This window comes from Chamaea fasciata, unplaced genomic scaffold, assembly GCF_029207755.1.
Source record: "Chamaea fasciata isolate MVZ Bird 193981 ecotype frontalis unplaced genomic scaffold, bChaFas1.0.hap1 SCAF_1, whole genome shotgun sequence".
NCBI lineage: Eukaryota > Metazoa > Chordata > Aves > Passeriformes > Sylviidae > Chamaea > Chamaea fasciata.
This window is the reverse complement of record NW_027094086.1, coordinates 82,817,738-82,837,720: the sequence shown is the minus strand read 5'-3', so window position 1 is coordinate 82,837,720 and position 19,983 is coordinate 82,817,738. Positions and strand designations below refer to the sequence as shown.

At 47.2% G+C, this 19,983-nt stretch overlaps 1 protein-coding gene across 2 annotated transcripts in view; it reads right to left on the bottom strand.

Annotated features, from left to right (window-relative positions):
* Positions 1-19,983, bottom strand: part of TNFRSF11A (TNF receptor superfamily member 11a) — a 33,210-nt gene extending 13,227 nt beyond the window's left edge. For both annotated transcript variants that reach the window (XM_066186744.1, XM_066186745.1), the window contains exons 1-8: positions 19,907-19,983; positions 18,523-18,723; positions 18,081-18,195; positions 15,042-15,251; positions 2,630-2,711; positions 2,061-2,186; positions 1,353-1,496; positions 140-233 (exon numbers count right to left, since the gene is read on the bottom strand). In XM_066186744.1, the coding sequence (XP_066042841.1) occupies positions 140-233; positions 1,353-1,496; positions 2,061-2,186; positions 2,630-2,711; positions 15,042-15,251; positions 18,081-18,122 (698 nt within the window). In that variant the 5' untranslated portion in view covers positions 18,123-18,195; positions 18,523-18,723; positions 19,907-19,983. The remainder of the gene's footprint in view (positions 1-139; positions 234-1,352; positions 1,497-2,060; positions 2,187-2,629; positions 2,712-15,041; positions 15,252-18,080; positions 18,196-18,522; positions 18,724-19,906) is intronic.

Genomic DNA, 19,983 nt, shown 5'->3' with positions numbered 1-19,983 from the left:
CCTCCATCACTGCACAGCCAACGCTGATGCTCCGTGTGCTCCACAGGCAGCCTGGAACACCCCACTGAGAAATGCTTTTGCCCAAGCTTCTCCCTGCTTTCTGGCTGGTGTGGTCCTTTTACAACACCCCGGGACTTACTTGGTCCAGGATTTACACTCATCGGTGGATGAAGAGACCTTTGAGAAGTAGCCTCTGGGACATGGTATGCACATTGTGTCCCTGTCTTGTTGCACTGTGTGTAGGAAGGAAGAAAGTCATGGATGAGTTTCTGTGGGTTCTTTCCAAGCGAGAGGAAGGTGACTATGCTCCAGTCCTCCTGCTCCACTCTCCCCCCACAATCCCCCTAAAAGCTTTCGTAGAGTGGGATCCTAGGTTATATTAGAGCAGCAAAGACAGTTCCATGTAAGCTTCACCTGAGCACTTCTCTACATGATCAAAATGAGAAATGACCAGGAACCATTTGTGTTATTTATTGTAAAATAACACTCAGCTGTTACATGCTTCCCCTTCTGTTTATTCCCTCACAATGATGCTGTGTCAGACAGTGATGCTGACTGGTATTGTCACTTCCATGAAGCCACAGTAAACAAAATGCTGTATCAGGATTTGTTAGGCTGGAGAAAAAACAGCAACTGTCCTCCAGACACATGAAGCATTTCTTCCTCCATTACTCTATTACTTGCTGCTTTTTTGGGGTTCTTTATGCCTGGTGCAGCTGTTCCCAGTGTTTACTACACCTCTGAACTTAACTGTCTGTCTTCCACCCACAAAACACTAGCATCTTGTTTCAATTAGACTTAAGGGTAAAATTGAATGTCTGTAGTAAACCTTTGCACTAGTAGCCATCCAAAACAGAGTACTTGGTAAAACAGAATACATGAGCTATCTGAAAAGTGTTAATCACTTTTAACTTATTTGTAACATCAAAAAATGGCAAGGCAAAGTCATTGCACAAAACCAGACTGCAAATCTGACCTCAGGAACAACCCCCAAAAGAGTGCTTCTCTGAATACAGGAGCAGCACATGACCTAGTGACTCACAGTCAGACACCTCAGCAAACATTAGAAATGTACTGGACACCTTGCAACTACTGCCATGTCCACGTGATGACTTGCAGAAGTCACTTGATCCAAGACACTACTTAAACTATGGAGGCAGAAGCCTTCAAAATGTGTATAGTCCAGGAGGATTATATGTGGGAGTAATGACAACCCAGACATGCACCTTCTGTTGACAGTCATCTCAGAGTCTGAAGGACCGTCTCTGATGTCACAACCCACACGATGCTGGCCTCACCCAGTAGGCCTGAGCTGGACATTACACTCTCTACATGCCCTTTCTGTGTCTTACCAGGAGGCTTGACTCCGAGTCCAGGAGCACACACGGTATTTCGCTGGCAGCAGTCGCAGTCCTCGTTCCAGTGGTAGCCCATGGTACATGCACACTGCCGCTGGAACGTGCTGTTCCCGGGGTTCACTTCTCTCAAGGCCTTCCCTAAAAGAGAAAGCAGAGGAGAGTGAAAATCTCTCTGATAACAAGCCTCAAGTTTCTGAACCTCCTGTTCTACCTACTTGCTTTGCTTGAATGGCAGATGCAAAACCATTCATGTTAGAGGAAATGCTGTCTTTCAGGAAGCACGGGAGATCCTTGATCAGCACGGGGCTCCTCACCCACTGCACTCCTAAACAATACATTTCCTTATGGCTTTTGTAGAAAATAAACACAGCATTTGCAAGGGTGAGACAAACACATTAGGGGAAGTGAACACAGAGTGTGCTGGGCAAAAGGACAACTTCTAAAATCAGCCCACAGGGGTGAATGGCCCCAGTGAAGATAATCACTATCAGCAGCACAGAGACTGCAGTCATGGTGCTTGCATAGCACAAGATCTCTGCTGTCTGGGGACCTTCCTCTCTGCCAGGCTCTTGTGCAAGCTCAGCCTCCAGTGTTGGGCACCTGAACAAGGCAAGATCCCTAGATCCACTTCCCTAGATCCACTTTCCCATCTTCATGCTTCACTAATTTGGATTAAAAGGTTCTGCAGTATGAACAGCTCACCTTGATCACATATTTTGTGTAGTAAGCATTTATCCTCTTCATTCCAGACATCCATATACTCGTTTGGGCCACACGGCTGGCACACGCTATCAGAAGTAGCAGTGCATCTAGCAGACAGATACTTCCCTGTGATTGAGAAAAGGACAAGCAGGTCATCTGGAAGCTGCAGAGCAGCTTTCTAAGGAGGTTAGAGAAAAATAAGAGTTTGGGTGTGAACACTGCTGTGGACAGTTATTTCTTCCTGCACCTTTTTAGGTTGTCAATCTGGTCCCCATTTAGTGTGGCACTGAAATATCGGTGAAGTGGATGGCCTGGGAGCACAAGAATTGAGCTGCTTTTTGTCTCCTGCAGTGGTCAAGTGCTACTCCAACTAAACAGCTGCTGTGGCCTTTGCTGAGGCCAGCAGCACCACTCCTGCCCTAGGAAGGCACTTGTAAGCCTGCGATCAGGCACCTGCAGGGCACGTGCCAATCCATCAGCAGTCAGGAGAGCTGACTGCCTCACCAGTGACCCGCAGAGCAGCTCCTCAGGAGCCTCTCAGCCTCACAGCCCAGCCAGAGCTCACATACCTGGCTCACACTTCCTGCAGCACCGTCCAGAGTACTCATAGTGTTGTTCACTCTCACACGGCGGAGTGATTTGTAGTGACAGCTGGAGCAGGGAAGGAAAGACAGGAACATGAGAACCAACACACCTGGAGAGCTTCAGACCTACCCAGTCCCAAGGCTGGTAGAGAGAAGGAAGACTTTCTGTCTGTCCAGCATTGTGGATAGCCAAACAATAAAACTTACCCAACATTTGTGAATTCAAAGGTGCTTTGTATACCTGCTAAGGGTATGTACTTGATGCTGTACACACAGGGACTTTTAATAGAGCCAGGTGACAAATAAATAACCCATCTCGCAATTTGTCATGGACTTTTGGCCTGCTACATAACCTTTCCTTACAGTACTCTTTTATTTAAAATTTACAACTTTAAAGCCATTGTAAAGACAAAAAAAGGCATAGAGATACCTCTATAGTCTCTTCCACAGAAATTATCTCAGATCATGACCTGGAAAACTGCCAGTTTTAATGCAGAGCATTAAGCAAACAAGCAAAGTGAATGATTTATATTCCTGAAAAAGAAGAAGTTCCCAGCTTCCCACTGGGATACAAAATGCTCCTGGCTAGTCCCATAAAACACTGGACTTAAATTTTGCAGCTTTTTATGGCTCCCACTGTGTCCTGCAGAGGTGGTCTCATGGAACTAAGGCAGCCATCCAGAAAGGTGATGCAATTAAGCCAACAGCTTTTTGTGTCTCAAAAAAACCCAAAACAAAACCAACACAAACCGACACAAACCATCCCCTCTCCCCCCACCCACCTGAAATAGGTACACGACAGGGCACCTGCAAAGTAGGCAGCAGAGTTGCCTCTGGCCCTCATCCTCATGGGCCTTTGCATGCTCTCCCAGCTCTCAGCTGCCTGTACACACAGCGGTCCCACCCAGAGCCCAGGCTTCAGGGCATGGCTTGTGCTGGGGATCCTGGCCAGACAAGCATTGGGCCCAGCCCTTCACTGACCCTGCCTGGGCAGACCAGAGTCCTCAAGGCAAACTCAGCACCTCACAATCAGTTAGTGATCTTGAAATTAGATAAGGTGATTTAAAATCTAGCCCATAGCAAGGAATTCTTCCTTCTTGGATACAGCCCTGAAAACTGCATTTACTCGGACAAAGCTGCAATAAAGCTTCTGCTGCTGGTTAAAGGGAGCTTTTGCCATCTAACAGCACATGACAACCCTGTGCCTGCTGGTGGTGGTTCCCATTCCTCTACTAAGCATTCTCCCCTTGTTTCCTCCAAGTCTTTCCATCTTCTCTTTCCTCCTTTTCTAGTTTAAGCAACAGCAACTGCTTTAAAAAAGAATAGTTTTCCCTAAGCACCTTGCCCTCTTCTAATGCTGGGAAGGGTCTTGTATATTTAAGATGACAAAAAAAAAGACTGACATTTTTTTTAAACACCACCTTTTGGTTTGGAGTTTGAGCCATGGGTTGGTGCATGACTTGTGCTTATCAAAACTGGGCTAGCTGTGTCTGGAATAGAAAAAGTAGCACAAGTCAGAGGTCTTGAATTCTCATATTTTTGCAGAGTGTAAACAACATACAGCCTTTTTTAAATCATCACAACAATCCCAGGTCAAATTAAAAGTCTAGTCTTCTGTTGTCTCATTATTTCCTTGTCTCCTTCTTTGCACTCATTAGCAGTACCTTTCCTGTGATTAGATAAAGCGTTTTTGGAACAAACACTGCATTGCCGGTTTACACAGCACCTCCAAGAAGGGGCACAGGATAACAACCAGTGCTGGTGAGGGAAGAGGCAATCTAGGAAAAGGAAAGTTGGGCCAGCCTGGCAGCTGAACAGTGCCACAGCTCAGTGACCGTTATACTTGAAAGAGCTCATTTTCTGTAACGCACTTCAGGCTAAAACACTGAGATGGCCAGCAAAGGGTTGAGGTGATGATGTGGAACCAAGCACAACGAGTGTCTTGAGCAATTGATTCTCTACCCAGCCATCCACAAAGGTAACAATTGTGGTGAGGCCAAAAGCAGGTCCAGTCACTTGCTTTGTGTTACGGAATGTCCTCTTCTTCCTCGTTTGCCACTGTTCAACAGTTCCTCTTTAGACGAAAAGACTAAAAAAATTACTGAAGTGTCAAACAAGGGCAAAGTCATCCTTTTTACGGAAGGATATGCAAATCTGCTAAGAAGCATTCAGCAAAAGGGTCTGGAGTAATTTCTGAGAATCACAACTCAGCCTGAAGAGAAGCAGCAGGGCCCTGGAAGCAATGTGAAGGGCGCAGGCTAATTGCTCAGCCACCTTTTGGACATTGTTTTATACCACCAAACTTTAGGACACAATTGTTATGGAATAGCTCACAGCTGCCTTAACCTATGCTCTGTGTCAATGACCAGCCTCTTCTGTGTCTGTGTCCCTCCCCTTTTCACACAAGCCAAGGCATACATAAAGCTGCAATACTCCCTCTTTTGATTTATGCCCAGTGGTGCAAAGACATGGCTCTCAGCACCCATGGACTAACCCCCATGTGAGGGTGAGGGATCCTACCCTAGTATGGACTGGCTGGACCTGCTGAGCATGAAAGCTAGGGCAAGAGTGGACAGTAAGGGAAACCAGAGCAACCTGGAGTTTCCTTATGGTGGGAGCCAAACTCAAAACTTTTTGCTAACACAGCTCTGTTGATGTCAGGCAATCCCATGTTAATCCCTCTGCCAGGCAGATGTGTCTGTCTCAAACTGTACATTAACTTCCTTCGGAGGATGAGAAGTACTTGTGCTGCAGGCAGCACGATGACCTGATGCTGCACCAACACCAGCACATTCCTGCCAATGTGTCCTTCTGAGACGGGGAAGTGCAATTCATTTGCAGATGAGGAACTTGTACCAGGAGGCCATCTGGCTTTACAGAGGTGACAGGAAACCAAACCAAGTCTCCCAAGGCTCAAGTTTGCTCCGTAACCCCTGGAACATCCTTCCTCTCCTCCGATGCTGGCCTGTGGGTCAGAGTGATTTGGACACCATCAAGCTCTTATCTAGAGAGAGAAAGTGCCAACTTCCTCTGAAGTGCTTAAACGAGATAAAACCCAGCCTTAAATGGTCATTTCTTTAATGGTCTCACTATTGATGAAGCTGTTCATTAAATCCCACCACCATGTGCATAAAAGTGCTTCAGAGAGTTGTAGGTATCCTGTGTAAGTTTAATTTGTCACTTCAAAAGTGTGCAAAGCACCCAGATTTGCACGAGTTCCTAAAAAGCCAGGCAGCTTTCCCATTTGAACAGTATTCCTTCAGAACAAGTATATCCAACAGGAGAAGAAGCTGGGGGGAAAAGACAAATCTCCTCAAGGCTGGGTAGATCCAGTTTGGTAAAGCACACCAACACCTGCTTACCTTGAAGCACATGATTACCACAATGGACTGACTTCTTGGGCATGCTTCATCAAGGTTTGCAGAAAGATTGTGTTTTGGTGTTGAGCTGCAGGTAGACTTTTCAGCTTTGGGTTTGGGTTTTTTCCTTGCTTATTTGTTGAAAAGGACACTAAGCAAGAGTGTGCTTGTGCTTTTAGGGTTGGAGAACATTGACGACAGCACCACGAAACACCACTGTGTTACACCTTAAAAAAACACACACACAGGTGCTTCTGAAGGGGAGAACCAGCAGCATTCAGACTCCTGTCCTCAGGCTTAAAGAAATATTTATTCTTTGTGCCCTAGAGCAATCAGAGGGCAGAAGAAGCTGCGTGTCATGGATGCTAAAATTACTCTTCTCACTCTTCACATTTTAGAAAAGATAGAGTTGCATGGGCCTCTTTCCTTTAAAAGAAAAAATCTGGAAGAACAAGGTTGGGGGTTTCCACGGCCTTTTTCCCATGACACTTTTGAACAAGAACCTGAGGCCTCAATGAGGATTGCTCATTAGTGATAATCTCAGTTTTGCAAAAATTGAGATGTAAAGAGACATGTCAAGGGGTAACTGTCTTTTAAGATGACACCTTCTTGATCAGTGTAGTTGTTTCTGGAGAGTATTCAAGTCATCTGTCATCATTTCACTGAGCAGAGCACATTTTTTTCTCCATTTATTATTACAGCATCGAAGTACCTATGGGAAAGACAACTACAGTCTGTCCTGCCTTGCACACACCACTTCTTCTTTATACTTTGGAGCACAGGTTTATTCAAGCCAGTTGCTTTTGAGGTCCTTAGACTTGCCGGCTATTAAAACACAAAAAAAAATCTGTGGATTTGGGGCTTTATTAGACTTTGCCAACAGGAGTGAGCTTTGAGCAACATTTCCTGAACTGAAGTAGCCCCTGCAAGCCCAGCTAAGATTGGCCTTTGCAGTCATTTGCTGCTTCTTCAAATATGAGCCATGGCCTCTCCCCTCACAGGTACCAACTCTGCCCACAGCCTCCCAGCCTCCAGCCTGATGTGGGTCAGCAGTACAGCTAACCAGACCCCAAATTTCTTCAGCCCACTGCCAGTTTCAGAGGCTTGCCTAAAAAATTATTTAAGAGTAAAAATAGAATCGGGTTCTCGATGGGCACTGCTCTGTGGCTGGTGCTCCCATGCACTCTGTTGAGGCACATAACAGTAACAACTCTGGAAAATTTTACAGTTGTGGGTATACAAGGGGAAAGAGGAGTTCTGTGTTGAAGACTTAATCATAATCACGTTGCATGCAACAGTTCCTTCAGGGACAGTCCTCACTGTTGATAAAAATTAAATCAAAGCAGCACCCAAGTCACAGCTTTGCAATTCCAGTTATTTGCTTGCAGGCCTGTAATTCATCACAAAAATCTTAGATTGTGAATGAAATGCTTTTGGTGATGTCAACTTTCCAGTGACCAGTAAACCACATCACAGAACTACCACCACGTGGTAAATAGAGCCGGGAAATGGGAACAGCTTAAACTAAATATTATTGCACTTTTAAAAATAGGTCCTTAAAACCCTGCTAGAGCCTGAAGAGGCCAGAAAGAGCGTGAGGGACAAAATCAATAATGAAGAGGTGAAGAGAAAACTGTAACGTGCGGCCAGGACTTGGGCAAATGGTGGCAGAAGTTCTATCCTGCCTATTCGCCTTGTCCCTCTGTTCCAGCATGCAGCCAAAAGCAAACACCTGAGCAACTGGTGCTGCTCCACCGGCGGGAAGGAGCATTCCTCAATCTCTAACCCACCAGTGCTATTTCTGGCCAGCAGCTACGCAAAGGAGAAGTGCTGCACTGACGGCTCTCACGGTGGGGTGGGGGCAGGCAGACAGGAACCTCAGGTATATCAGATATATCAGATAGGAGACGATGGAGGTGAGAGACAGCAGGGTTGAAACAGTGACTGACTGGAGCTGTGAATCAGCCAGCCTGCTTCTAAGGGCTGAAGACTTGTCATCACGTGCACAACATTTGTCATTCAGAGACAAAGTCATCTCCACACCGCAGCCAGAGGGGCACACTTAAAATTTTCAATGCCTGGGCAGTCAGTGGTGCCCGCACATTGCCTGCACTTTGCTGCAAAACCTCACGCTTTAGCCTACGTGCCCCCACAGCCACAGCAATTCAAAGACTAACAGCTACTACGTAGCATGCTCTGAAGGTGAATCAGAATAAGGACCCAAAAGCTAACCAAACGAAAATATTTAACAAAAAGGCCTGACAGCAAGACCAACAGTCCATAACAAACAGAAATAAAGACTGCAGAATAATGACATCATCAAAGCTAATACCTAGGTGTGCTTGTGGTAAGGCCTGCAGAGACAAATCTCTTCTAGATTAAACAGGTGCGAGAACAGTGCTCCAAAGGAAAGTTTAGTAGCCTTACCACTCCAGGTACAGTCTCAATGACTCATCGTGAGTAACTCTACACCCATTCATGCTTAATTAAAAAAAAAAAAAAAAGTAAAGCCACAATGATTTAGGGGGAGCATGCTCCTCTTGCATTTTAGTTCAGCAGATCATTTTTCTGTGCATCATCAGCTGAAGTTGAGTCTTAATGAAGAAACGACCATAACAGATTTCTTGGGCTGGATGCCAGAGTAGGAGTCCAATGGGGACTTTCTGTGCTTTAAATCTGTATATTTATGTACCCTTTCCTTCCAGCATGCCCTCAGAGTGCAACATAACACACTAATCTCTTATGGTGTGAGGTGAGATCCCAAAATCGTAGCTGAGCTGCTGGGCAGAATGAGAAAGTTTGTAGAAGAGAGGAAACTTGCTTTCACCACCTGATTTTCTGCTTTGGCTTCCTTCTCCTGGATTTTAGCATTGCCCGTGGAACAACTGCTGAATACTGCAGGCAAAAACATGAAGGACAGTGGTGGGGCTGCAGCCCTTGCTTGGGAGGATGGCTGTCTGGGGGGATGCATCTAACACCCACAGACCATTCTGCTTTGGTGTGAGTTAGAGGGAGGACTGCATGACTGTATCTGCACCTTCTCTGTTGTGAAGGAATTGCTGCCTTTATGAAAGGGCTCAGGACTGGGCTAAGAACTGATTAATTCACTCTGTAGGTGTCATCACAAGGAACAAGATCTGCCAGTGACTGTGGCCAGTAATGTCTATGGAAATATTCTTCCCTGGTTTGAAGAGGCTCTGGCTGCTTTCCATTAGCAGGCTGTTTTACAACATGTGGTATTGCAGGGGAGTGCTTTTCTTCCTGTGAGATCAGATTCAAGGAACCATCTCATCCTTGCTACTAAACAACGCAAAGTTACTGGAGAATACATTGCTTGTAAGGCAAAACGCTTCATTGTGGCAAAATAATGCACTTGAAATAGATGTCCTTGTGTGCTACATAAGCAATTTTAGGACTTCATATGAACCTAGTTGCACATTTTTCCCTATCTGTATTTCTGCATTCCAGATTAATGGGTTGCCTAACAAAACTTCACAGTATTTTTATTTCCATACAAGAGTCTTTTCTTTTCCCTCCATTTTGACCACCGACTAAATATATTCTGCACCCATCTGCAGTCACGAATGTTGTTCTTTGTCATTCTTGAACAGACCCTATATACTTTTTTTTCTTTTGGAGTAGCCACAAAGTGGTGAGGGTGAATGACCTCATTTTTTCCCCCCTCCTTGGCTAATTGGCTCTTGCAGGGTGGATTAAACCGGCCAGCTTGGCTTTTTTTACCAAAACACAGCCTTTCCTGGTCTCTTTTATCTGGATTTTAAGAGGGGAGGCAGCTAGAGGGTTCTGCAGAGGCCGAGAGGCAACCCTGGGTCTCAGCTCTCTGCCTGCCCACTGTGCTGCCATCCCCTGCCAGAGCCTCTGCTCGAGCCACTCCTTTGGGAATGCTGCAGGGAGGCAGCACAAACATATCTGGCCTAGTGGTGTGGGGAACGTGCCTCTGCCGTGGGGATTCTGCTGGGGTCCTGGGCAGAAGAAGATCCAGAGAACAAGGGTGAGGGTTGGATGCTGCAGCCTACACTGTGGCATCCGGCCAGGGCAAAGTATCCGCTCCCTTCCCGGGCCTGCGTGGGCAGACCTCCGTGTGCCTTTGGTGGGAAACAGATGGGGCACTATCCCAAGGTGATTAATGACTCTTTGGCTTCATTTGCAGCCATGACATCCTGGGCACTGCACAAACACCAAAGAAAGCCATGCCCAGAGAACTCACACCCTGAGAAGGCAAACAAAAGAGGTAACCATCGGAAGCCCTGCACAAAGCAGCTCAGGTGGCTACACAGGTATGGGACACAAACCAGGATGTCCTGGAGTGCCAGGGTGATGTCAGCATTGCTTCTCCTGTGCAGTGCTGAGCCCTGCAGAAGGCACCCCACCACAAACATGACAGCACACTGCAGAGACACACAGATAGGGACAAATCAGGAAAACTGCCTTCCCCAGTGCCGAAGCATCACACCAAGCCCTGCACCCACAGGGCAGACACAACAGCAGGCTGCCCTGAGTGCCAGCACCGCCGGATTCCCACCTGCAGCTCACCTTGTTACTTCCAGCCACTGCTGCCTGTGCAGTTTTTTCTCTACTACATGAACTCTGGACCATTTTCAAAGAGTAAGTCATAAAAAGGGGCAAGTTCTTGCAGGCAGGCTATTGTGTCGCACAGATCAAGGCCTACTGAAGTCCAGAGTGCAACCTGGTTAAACATCACTTAATTTTTATCTTGCATTTATAACACACAAATATTTGCCTTTGTGTTGTCCATCAGCAATAATGAGCCATTCTCAGAGCAGCTGCTTCTCCGTGAAAGCAACACCAAACAAGGCATCCTTAAAAACAGCGGTGTGTGGCTGCAGCAGAAGCCAGAGCAGCCTTGCAAGCTGAGTTTCCATGGAAAGGAAGGGGACAGTCAATGCAACGGGCAGAACTGCAGCTGACAACATGATGAACCAGCTATCTGTTTCCCTCTTCCCTCCTGTGTAAGCTCAACCAGCTCCTAAAGCAACTACCTCCTCCAAGTGTCCAGTTGCCTTTGCTGTGGAGCAGCCCCCCTGCAGCATGGGGCACAGGATGGAGGGAGATCTGAATTCTGTGGTCACACCATGTGGAGCCAGGAGGGTGGTGACCCTCCTGGCTCTGGTCACCACAAAGACTTCCTGGAGACCTGGTCATACAGAGAGGAAGAGGGCAGGGAGAAGCAGGACAGCCGTGCAGCATTGCCTTTTCCTTGCATCTGCACATGTACCTACTACATGAGAGATTTTCACCACTTGAACCCTTGGGGACAGATGGATAAACGTAGCAAATGACTCAAGTATGATTCCTCTCAATAGTGTTAGGGTATAAATGCTAGAGGGCACCACTTTGAGGTTCCCATGATTTTCTATGTCACAGTTACACACGCACCCCATTTCCCATCTGTACCGGTTCTTGCCCAGCTGTCAAGTTACATCCCACTTTTCTGAGCTTGAGGGTAACAGACAGTAATGGGCAATAGAAACAAAAAAGATCCTTAGGGATGCAGTTAATCTCTCTGCTTGACCTGTTTCTTTGCTTTTTTTTTTTCTTCTGGCACAGTATGAAGAAAGCCCTGTGACCTAGACGACATTAGTCAGTATCCTTGAGATGTCTGATAAGCTTTGAATTCTATCCACTTGTGAAACGTGGCAAAGGTTTGTTTTAGTCCTGTTGGTGGGAAAGAAGAAATTACATCATCCAGATGATGCTTAACATGAAAAGAGAAGTGGGACAGATTTCTTAAATTGTGGGTTGATGTAGTTTTACATACATTATATTCTGTTGATATGAGATGCTGTAAGATTCTTCGCATGTTCTGGGGGAAACTGCAAAACAATGAAAGGCTTGCCAGTGCTCCTCACAGGAACCACTGCTGCAAGGGAACTTTTACAAATGAACTAACTGAATTACAGTAGCTTTGAAGACCATGCTGTTATTGGTAGAATAAATCCAGGAGTTTAGATGAGATAAAGCAGAAGTTTTGCTCTATTGAATGATTCCTTCGGCCCTGATCAGAGCAGGAATAATGGACCAGGAGAGCCCACGGTGTGACACAGTATAGTCACTGTTACACCCTTTTTTTTCCCCTCTCTCATCATCCAGACTATGCATTTTAGGAAGTTAGAGAAAAATCTATATTTTGGCCAAAGATTTTCTATATTGCAAAGAATTCAAAATGCTTGCAATGACCAAACTTTATCTATGAAGTGAATGTTACAGAGTAGTGGAAGGACCCACCCCATACCACAAAAGGGGAGATGAAGGTGATGCTGCAACTGATTTATTGCACATTTGCAAATGCACATTCTCAGGGACTTTGACTCCCATCTGATAGTAACACTGATACTCTTTACTGGTGTTAAGCAAGGAAAGGGATGTGACTATTCTGTACAAAGAAGCTGAGCAGATCATGCCCCAGAAAGCAAAATACCTCTGACAGGTGCCCAAAATTAATCACTTGGGAAGATCATCTTGTGGCTGAAGCACAAGATAAGCAGGGCTGAGCTCTGCTCCCAGAAGTTCTGCTCGGTGTGTGACCTACAGCAAGTCACGAATTCTCTGCTCCCATTTCCTCTTTGGTGAAAATGATGACAATGACCATGTCTATTTTCAGCAGAATTATGAGTGAGTATGCAGTAACTTACATTTTCGAATGCTTCTCATTCTTTGCAGGAAATACATTGCAAATATCACCATTTGAGCACTATTCCACCCTGTTAACCAGTCTAGACTAACACAAATGCATCAGAAAAACCTCAATCCTCCCACAGGTTTTCTCACATTTATTCCATCAGAAAGCATCACTCTTCTAAGAAACCACTGCCCAAATCAGTCAGACAAAGGAGAAGCTGTAAGACTGTTCCAGAGTACCACCTCTCTAAGCTTGCCTTTCACATTCTTGTAGGTTCTGCTCACTGTTAAAGGCAGAATAGTAAATTAATGGGCTCTTTGACAAATTATGTTTTATCCTCATCCTTATGCTACAACTCTCCCGAAGCTACCTGCAGTTTTGTGCTGCTGCTTGTCCAAAGCAATGGCAATGCAAAGTTGCACACTGTACAAACACAGACTCAGAATTAAGCACGTGTTGGATGCAGTGGAAAGACTTTACACATCAGCCCAAAATAAATACAAGTTCCTTGTTCTGTGTCCTGTGAAAGGTTATGAATCAAGAGATGAGAAATGATGAGGAGTTCTGGCTCCTACATCAGTGTACCTTAAACATGCTGGGAGCTATACCATGGAAATCTGAATTTCCAAGGTTTGATCAAAAGCTGAGGCAGTTCCATGCAATGAGGATATTCCAAAGGGGAAAACTGCACTAAACCCAAATGGCCCCAGAAGGAAGCAGGCATGTAATGGTTAGTGACCTGAAGTAAAGGTATGAAGAGTGTTGAGGTCTGCGCTTCCTGCTGCATTGATCAGTCCTGAGCACCAGGGCAGGAGAAAACAGAAACACAGACGATATCAAGGGACAGGATAAACCATCTGAAAGCTGTGATGTAAAAGTCACTTTTGAAATTTGCAGGCTCATTCACATACATATGGAGGACACCTGGAAAGCAGCGATTTGAGAGAAGCCTGAGAGTGAGGGCGGACAAAACAAAACGTATGTTTTAGAGGGGAAAAAAAGGCCTGTGTGGTTTTAGGCAACATATTTAGGACCAGGGATCCAAAGGAAAGGCTCTCAGGACTGTGCGGTCAGACATTAAATTGTAAGCTGTAGACAGCAGAGGGTTTTCTGTTTTGGTTTGGGTTTTTTATCTTTTTTTTTCCTTGAAGCTGCACCTTGCTCTCAGGGAACCCAGCCACGGCCTGGTTACAACCCCATGTTGAGGGAAGCACTTTTAAGTTATATAACTTATCAAGAATAATGAGACACAGAAAAATACCAGAAGTGCAGATGAAAGAAATACAAATGGTAGCGAGGCTGCCAAACATTGATTAATGGAGGAAATAAAGTGCAAATAAAGGGCAGCATGGTATTTGTAAATCCTGCCAGTCTAGAAGGGTCTAAATAACCAGAAGGGAGAAGGATAATTTTTAAGCTGTATAATTAGAAAGAGCAAAGCAAGCCTCTGCCGAGGTAAACTTCTGGAGGAATCGCGATGTACGCCATTCACAAGGCTGAGCAAGAGCTGGCTGTAGAAAATGGTCTTTCCGACAGCAGGGGAAGACCAGCCGCGATCCCCAGTGTACCACGCAGACCAGCAGCCACCTGGCATTGCGCAGAGCTGCGACCAGAGCACGCTGTGTTTGCAAACAACCGCAGAGCCAAACCTCGCTCAGATCTTCCCCCGTCAGAGGAAAGGGCTGCCCTTCGGGGCAGCTGACCTGGCACCGGGTCCCCGGCTCTGCCATGAGAGCACATCAACCTCCGAGCGAGTTATGCGGCCAAGCTGAGCCTCAGCCTCCCAGTCGCGGAGCTGGGGTCACAAGGCTGTCCCATGTCCCGGGGCCGCTCGGGGGCTGCCAGCATTTGGGATGGCGGGATGGCCGGAGCGTGAGGGGACTCATCCCGGCGGGGAAGCTGGAGGGCTGAACCTGGGCTGCAAAAACCCCGCGTCCCCCGCCTGAGGGACAAGTGTGCCCACGTTCTCTCGAATAAATCTGCTCGGTAGGGTGGAGTCTGCCTTATTTTTACTCTACATGCAAATTATATCCCTCAACAACCTCACTGCAAATATTTTCTGGTTTCTCACACCCTGCCCTGGGCAGAAGCAGGCTGCTTTCCCTGCAGATCCCCTGGCTTCCTTTGCAACTTTGGGTTTGGACTACTTTGATTTTACAGAAGCGAGAGAAGCTTACGAGTTGCTGGGATAAAAACAAAACCAAAACCCAAACATGCGGAGCGGGGAGCAAGGCAAGGCGAAGCTGTTCTGCCCAGCCCCGCGGGATGCCGCGGGCTCCGACCTCACCGATCGCCGCGAGCAGCGGGACGAGCAAACCAGCCCTGAGGGAGGGAGGGATGCGACACCCACCTCCCCTCCGCCGGCTCCCAGCCTTACCTGTTGGCCAGCGGCAGCAAGGCACAGGAGAAGGAGCCAGCAGCCTGACGGGACGGGCATGTCTGGGTCTCCGTCTCTGCCTCCTCCCGTGGCTCCTTTTCCTGCCACCGAAGGGAAACTAGATCCTTCCAGCCAAGCCCCCGCGCCCCGGCAGCGCAGCGAGGCACATTTGAGCTGACTACTTCTCTTTCCTCCTTTCCTTCCTCTCAGCTACACGAGGGGAGAAGAGAGAAGAAGAAGAAGGAAAAAAAAAAAAAAAAAAAGGCGCCTGGCTGTAGTTCCCACAGCATTTCCTCAGCCTTGACATGCAGAACTTTTTTTTTTTTTTTTTTTTTTTCCCCCCCTCCCCGTTGCTTCTTGTCCCTCCCTTTCCTTTCTCCACCCCTTTTTACAAGAAGTTTAGTCACCATGCCCACGTCCCTCCTCCGGCCCGTGGGGATTGCATTCCCGGTCAGTCCTTCTCGGCAGGGCCACGCATCCACCTGCCCCCGCCTCTGCGCCCTCTCGTTCCAGCCCCCAGCACTTTCCCTCGCTGCCATCTCCCCTGGAAATTGCTGCCTTCCCCTCACGCTCCCGGGTGTCGCCTGTCACTGTCAGAGGACATCTTGGGCCTCAGGCCGCCTCCCACCTCGCCCCCCATCCGCCCTGGGTCTGCCCCCAGCACTGAGGAAAGCTCCTGTCCCATCCCTTCCCGGGCCCTAAAGCCTCTCGGTGCCCGTGCAACATGTGGGTGCAGCCTCGGCGTTCTGGCACAGCCCGAGGACCCCCTCCCTTCCCCCTCCACGTACTTCAGCTGATGCCGAGAGCTGGCGGACGGGATTGCTGCCAAGAGGGGAAGAAAAGCGGAAGATGTGCTTTGGGAGTTCTCCCAAACCACTCCACGCCGTGCACGGGGCCAGTCCCTGCGACCTGACTCGGAACGCTGCAGGGTGCCCTCTTGACCCCCGAAAGAGCCTCCCTCGCCTGCCCTGCGGCAGCCGCCCTGCCTGGAGGCGAGTGGCTGCCGCTGCCGGCCTGCCCGGCTCGGCCCGCGATGTCCCTCGTCTCGCAAAGGGACAGGAACCCTCTGTGGTGCGGCAGGACAGGGCCGGGCTATTTACACAGGCTGGGGATCTAGCAGAGCTGACCCTGTGGACACAAAACCTGCCCTGTGCCCACATGCTGAGAAATAAGCTTGGGAGCGTGTTGCTGACTTAGGCAAAGAAGGAAGTCGTTCTTTCACTTATGTATTTAGATTTAACCCTTGATCAGGAAAAAAACTAGTGTTTCTCTATGTTTTCAAATAAATAGATACATTCAAATGCAAAAGATGAAGAGAATATTAAAAACTCATCCTTCCTTGGTGGTGGTGGTGTCTGATTTCTGTTCAGAGGAATGATATACTCAGGACAGAAACAGCTGCTGAGCTTTTTTCCTGTAGCTAGTGCAGGGCCTGCCTGCACAGCAAAATGAAGCTATGACCTTCACTCCACCCCTACATGGTTTCCAGGGGGCCATGAAGCCTTTTTAATCTCCCTAAAGTTTCTTGATCGCCCCCTCCCCTCCCCCCATGTCCTCAGCAAGGGTTGGGCCCTGCCTGATCAGTGCTCAAGCAGGTCCTGCTGGCCTCATTGCCCTACCTGGTCTCTGACACCACGTGGCTGCTCGGGCACTGGTGGCCCTTAGGTGAGTTTGATGCTCCACAGCGGGCTGGGGCTCAGAGCAACACTGCGTGATGTGCCTGGCTTGGGGCCAGCGGCTGCTCCTGATGCCCTCATTCTTCTGGAGGTGACTGGACAAGGATCATGCTGATAGGTTTCAGCAAACCATCAAGCTTGCAAGTGTAGTGTCAGAGCCCTGTCGCCTTGTTGAGGAGTCAAGCTGCTGGTCCGGAACAGAATTGAGTTGGGAGTGAGGAGTAGGAGGGATGGCCACAGTACCCAGCTTGCCTGGTAGGCAATATATGCAAAGGTGACTTCACTGGGACTTTGCAAGGTAAGGTGTGACATGTGGAAAGGTGTGTGCCCAGCTGCTGGCAGCAGTGTTAGTCCTGGTTGGTCCTGGAGGGAGCCCACTGAGAGGGAGGGACAGCACCAGGGTGAGATCCTTCTGCAGAAGCCTCATCCACCCATTGCTGAAAACACGCAGCTCTGTGCCGGCCGGGATGTTTTAAAATGTTTGTGTTTATGGTACAAGGAAATGTTTCTTTTTAAACAGAACAGTCTGTTAAGTCTCTTCCCCTTTTCACATTTAGCACAACACCAAGGCTATAGGCTGTGTTTATTTACCAGCTGCTCGTACTAACCACGGATTTACAAGAGCAAACTCACACTCTCACGAGCAGTTAGATGTGTTATCAGCTTGCTCTGAAGGTGTCAAGTGAAGGGTTTGAAGGCATCTAGTAAAGCCAAGCCCTGTGCAGCTCAGAGGAGCTTCAGAGCAGTCAGTACTGCACATCAGCTCAATTACTTTTGCATTTTCACCCCTGATCCTCCTGAAATATTTCTTGTTGGGGCTGAAATTTCTCTCATTTTTTACTACTACGTGAAAACTGCCTCTCTTTACATTTTCCTCTGAGTTAAATTTTATGTTTCTGAGCCAAAACCCGCAGAAGCCACTACTGGGTGCTTTACAGTCTTAATTATGGATTGCAGTAGATTGTTAGAAACTAAAATGTGAATGCTATAAAATATGAACTGGGAAACATTTAGCACTGCCAATTCTCTCACACTTATCGCATATATCATTCTACGTAGCACAAATAAAACCTAAACGTTTATACCAAAACTGGTTTGTCTGTCTGTTCTAGAAATTTTTTTTTTTCTCTTACAGAACATTATTTTGTCAGCTACCTTTGCAAAGCATCTGTTCTGAATAAAAGCAGCATGCTTGAAATGCTAAGGTTTCAAACTTAAGGGTGACATTCAGGTGCCTCTTGTTTCTGTTTACCACTGTGGCACACAAGCATAAACTGGACTAGCCTTTGGGAAGCTCTTATGAAAGAGGAGAGATGGAAAACCCTGTGCAGCCTTAAGAGGTGTGACAGAATAAAAATAATACCTTGGATAATTCCAGGATCCCTTCTTTGGTGATGCCTGCCATGGAAAACAAACCTTGAGGCCGGCTGACCGCTTAGCAGGGCTGCGGTGAGTATGGATCCCTTCTTACTTCCTTCCTAGAGAGAGAAAAGTGGGTATTACCTGCTAAATGCTATTCTAAAGGAAGCACATCAATGTAACACTGCAAGTTTTGTAGCTGTGTGCAAATTAAACCCTTCAGCATCAGTATAAAGACTCCTCTTTTACAGGACCTGGGATAAATTGCAACTCACTCCCAGCCAATGCCTGAATTTGTCTCCCATCTTTCCAAAACTTTCAACCCAAAAACCAAAGCCAGGAATGGTTTGGTGGATACACCAGGCCATCTGAGCAGCACCTGTACACTCATGTTCATGTCCCCAGCTGTTCCTTCACTTTTATCCATGCCACTGAACTCCCCTTACCTGCACGTGGACACCAACACCTTGTGATGCCCCCTTTCCCTGGGATGGAGAACCAGGAGGCTCTGTGTTAAATCCAGGTCTTCAAAGTGATTTGACAGAAACTTGGACAGAGAAGCAACATGGAAAGCAGATGGTTGCACCCTGGGAAGCCTTTTCACATGTGCAGGAAGGCTGTGAAGGCATTCTCTTGCCTCTCACATGCTGTAGAGGGATAGAGGATGAGATGAAGGGTTTTGATCGATCACAATCAATGGTTTTCTTTCAGTATGTGTCACAAAGGTTATTTGGGGTTTCAGTCAGTGGACTAAATAGAGGTTTTGTAAATGTGAGCACCTGCCTCTCAGCAGGTGAGCAAGAAAGGCAGTGCAGAGCAAAGTTAGAGCTTTAGGAAAGATCCCCCTAAATCAGAGGGATGCCCTGCAGGACAGATGAGTTGCAGTGCAGCTTGGAGTACTGCAGTACTGCATGGAGTACCAGCAATCCATGCAGAGTCTGCCATGGGACCAGGGAGAAAGGCTGCCTTCAGCTGCCTCATCACCCACTGCAGGGAGGGAGCCCTACTGTCTGCCCCAACATGTGGAGCTTTCTACACTTGGAGAAAAAAATGTAGAAAAGTATCTGCTCATTTTAGCACAGGAGGCTCTAGTTTTATTTGAGAACTCTAGCTATTAAAATAATTCAATTAAAAAATTAAACCTATTATTTACGAAAAACCCCCAACCCATACACAAAATCATGCGGTCAACTTCAAACTGTCTTCTTACTGTGAAAGGCAAGTTTCCATGGCATTCTTTTGCCCAGTCTCCTTGAAATTTTCAAACGCACAAATATTTCCCATGTCAGAGCAACTATAATAAAGCTCCTTAGTCACACTGGTGTGGTTTACACAACACACCTTTTACAGTCCCACAAAAATGTACCACTGCTAAATGCCTGTCCGAAAACCTCAAGTCCACAGCATTCAAAAGAAAAACCACCCACTGCTAGTACGTCAGATATTTGAAGTACGTGCAAGCAGACACTGAGCTGACAGGTTATCACCAGCCACTGTGGCAATAGCTGTGCCTGCATACTCCTGGGAGGAAATACAAAGTCATGGTGAAGTTTTAACTTTGATGTTTATAAGATACCTGTCGACCTCTAAGACTTGAGTCATATATTCGTCCTTGGGACAAGAGCAATACTGGCATGGCCTGGAGAACTTGCTCTGCCTAAGATATCCGTCAAGCCCTGGAGATGAGTCTTTAAGGCTGGCTAACACCTACCAGCAGGAGAACCAGAGACCCTGACTCCTTTGCAACACCCCATTACCAGCTCCCCAGAGCCACCCTGCCATTTTATCTAACAGCACGCTTAATGATGCCAAACTCCTTTGAAAACTCACCTGATGGAGGTGACTCATACTTAGATCAATGGAGTGCATTCATCTGTCAGCAAGGGATCAAACTTAAATAAGCCCGT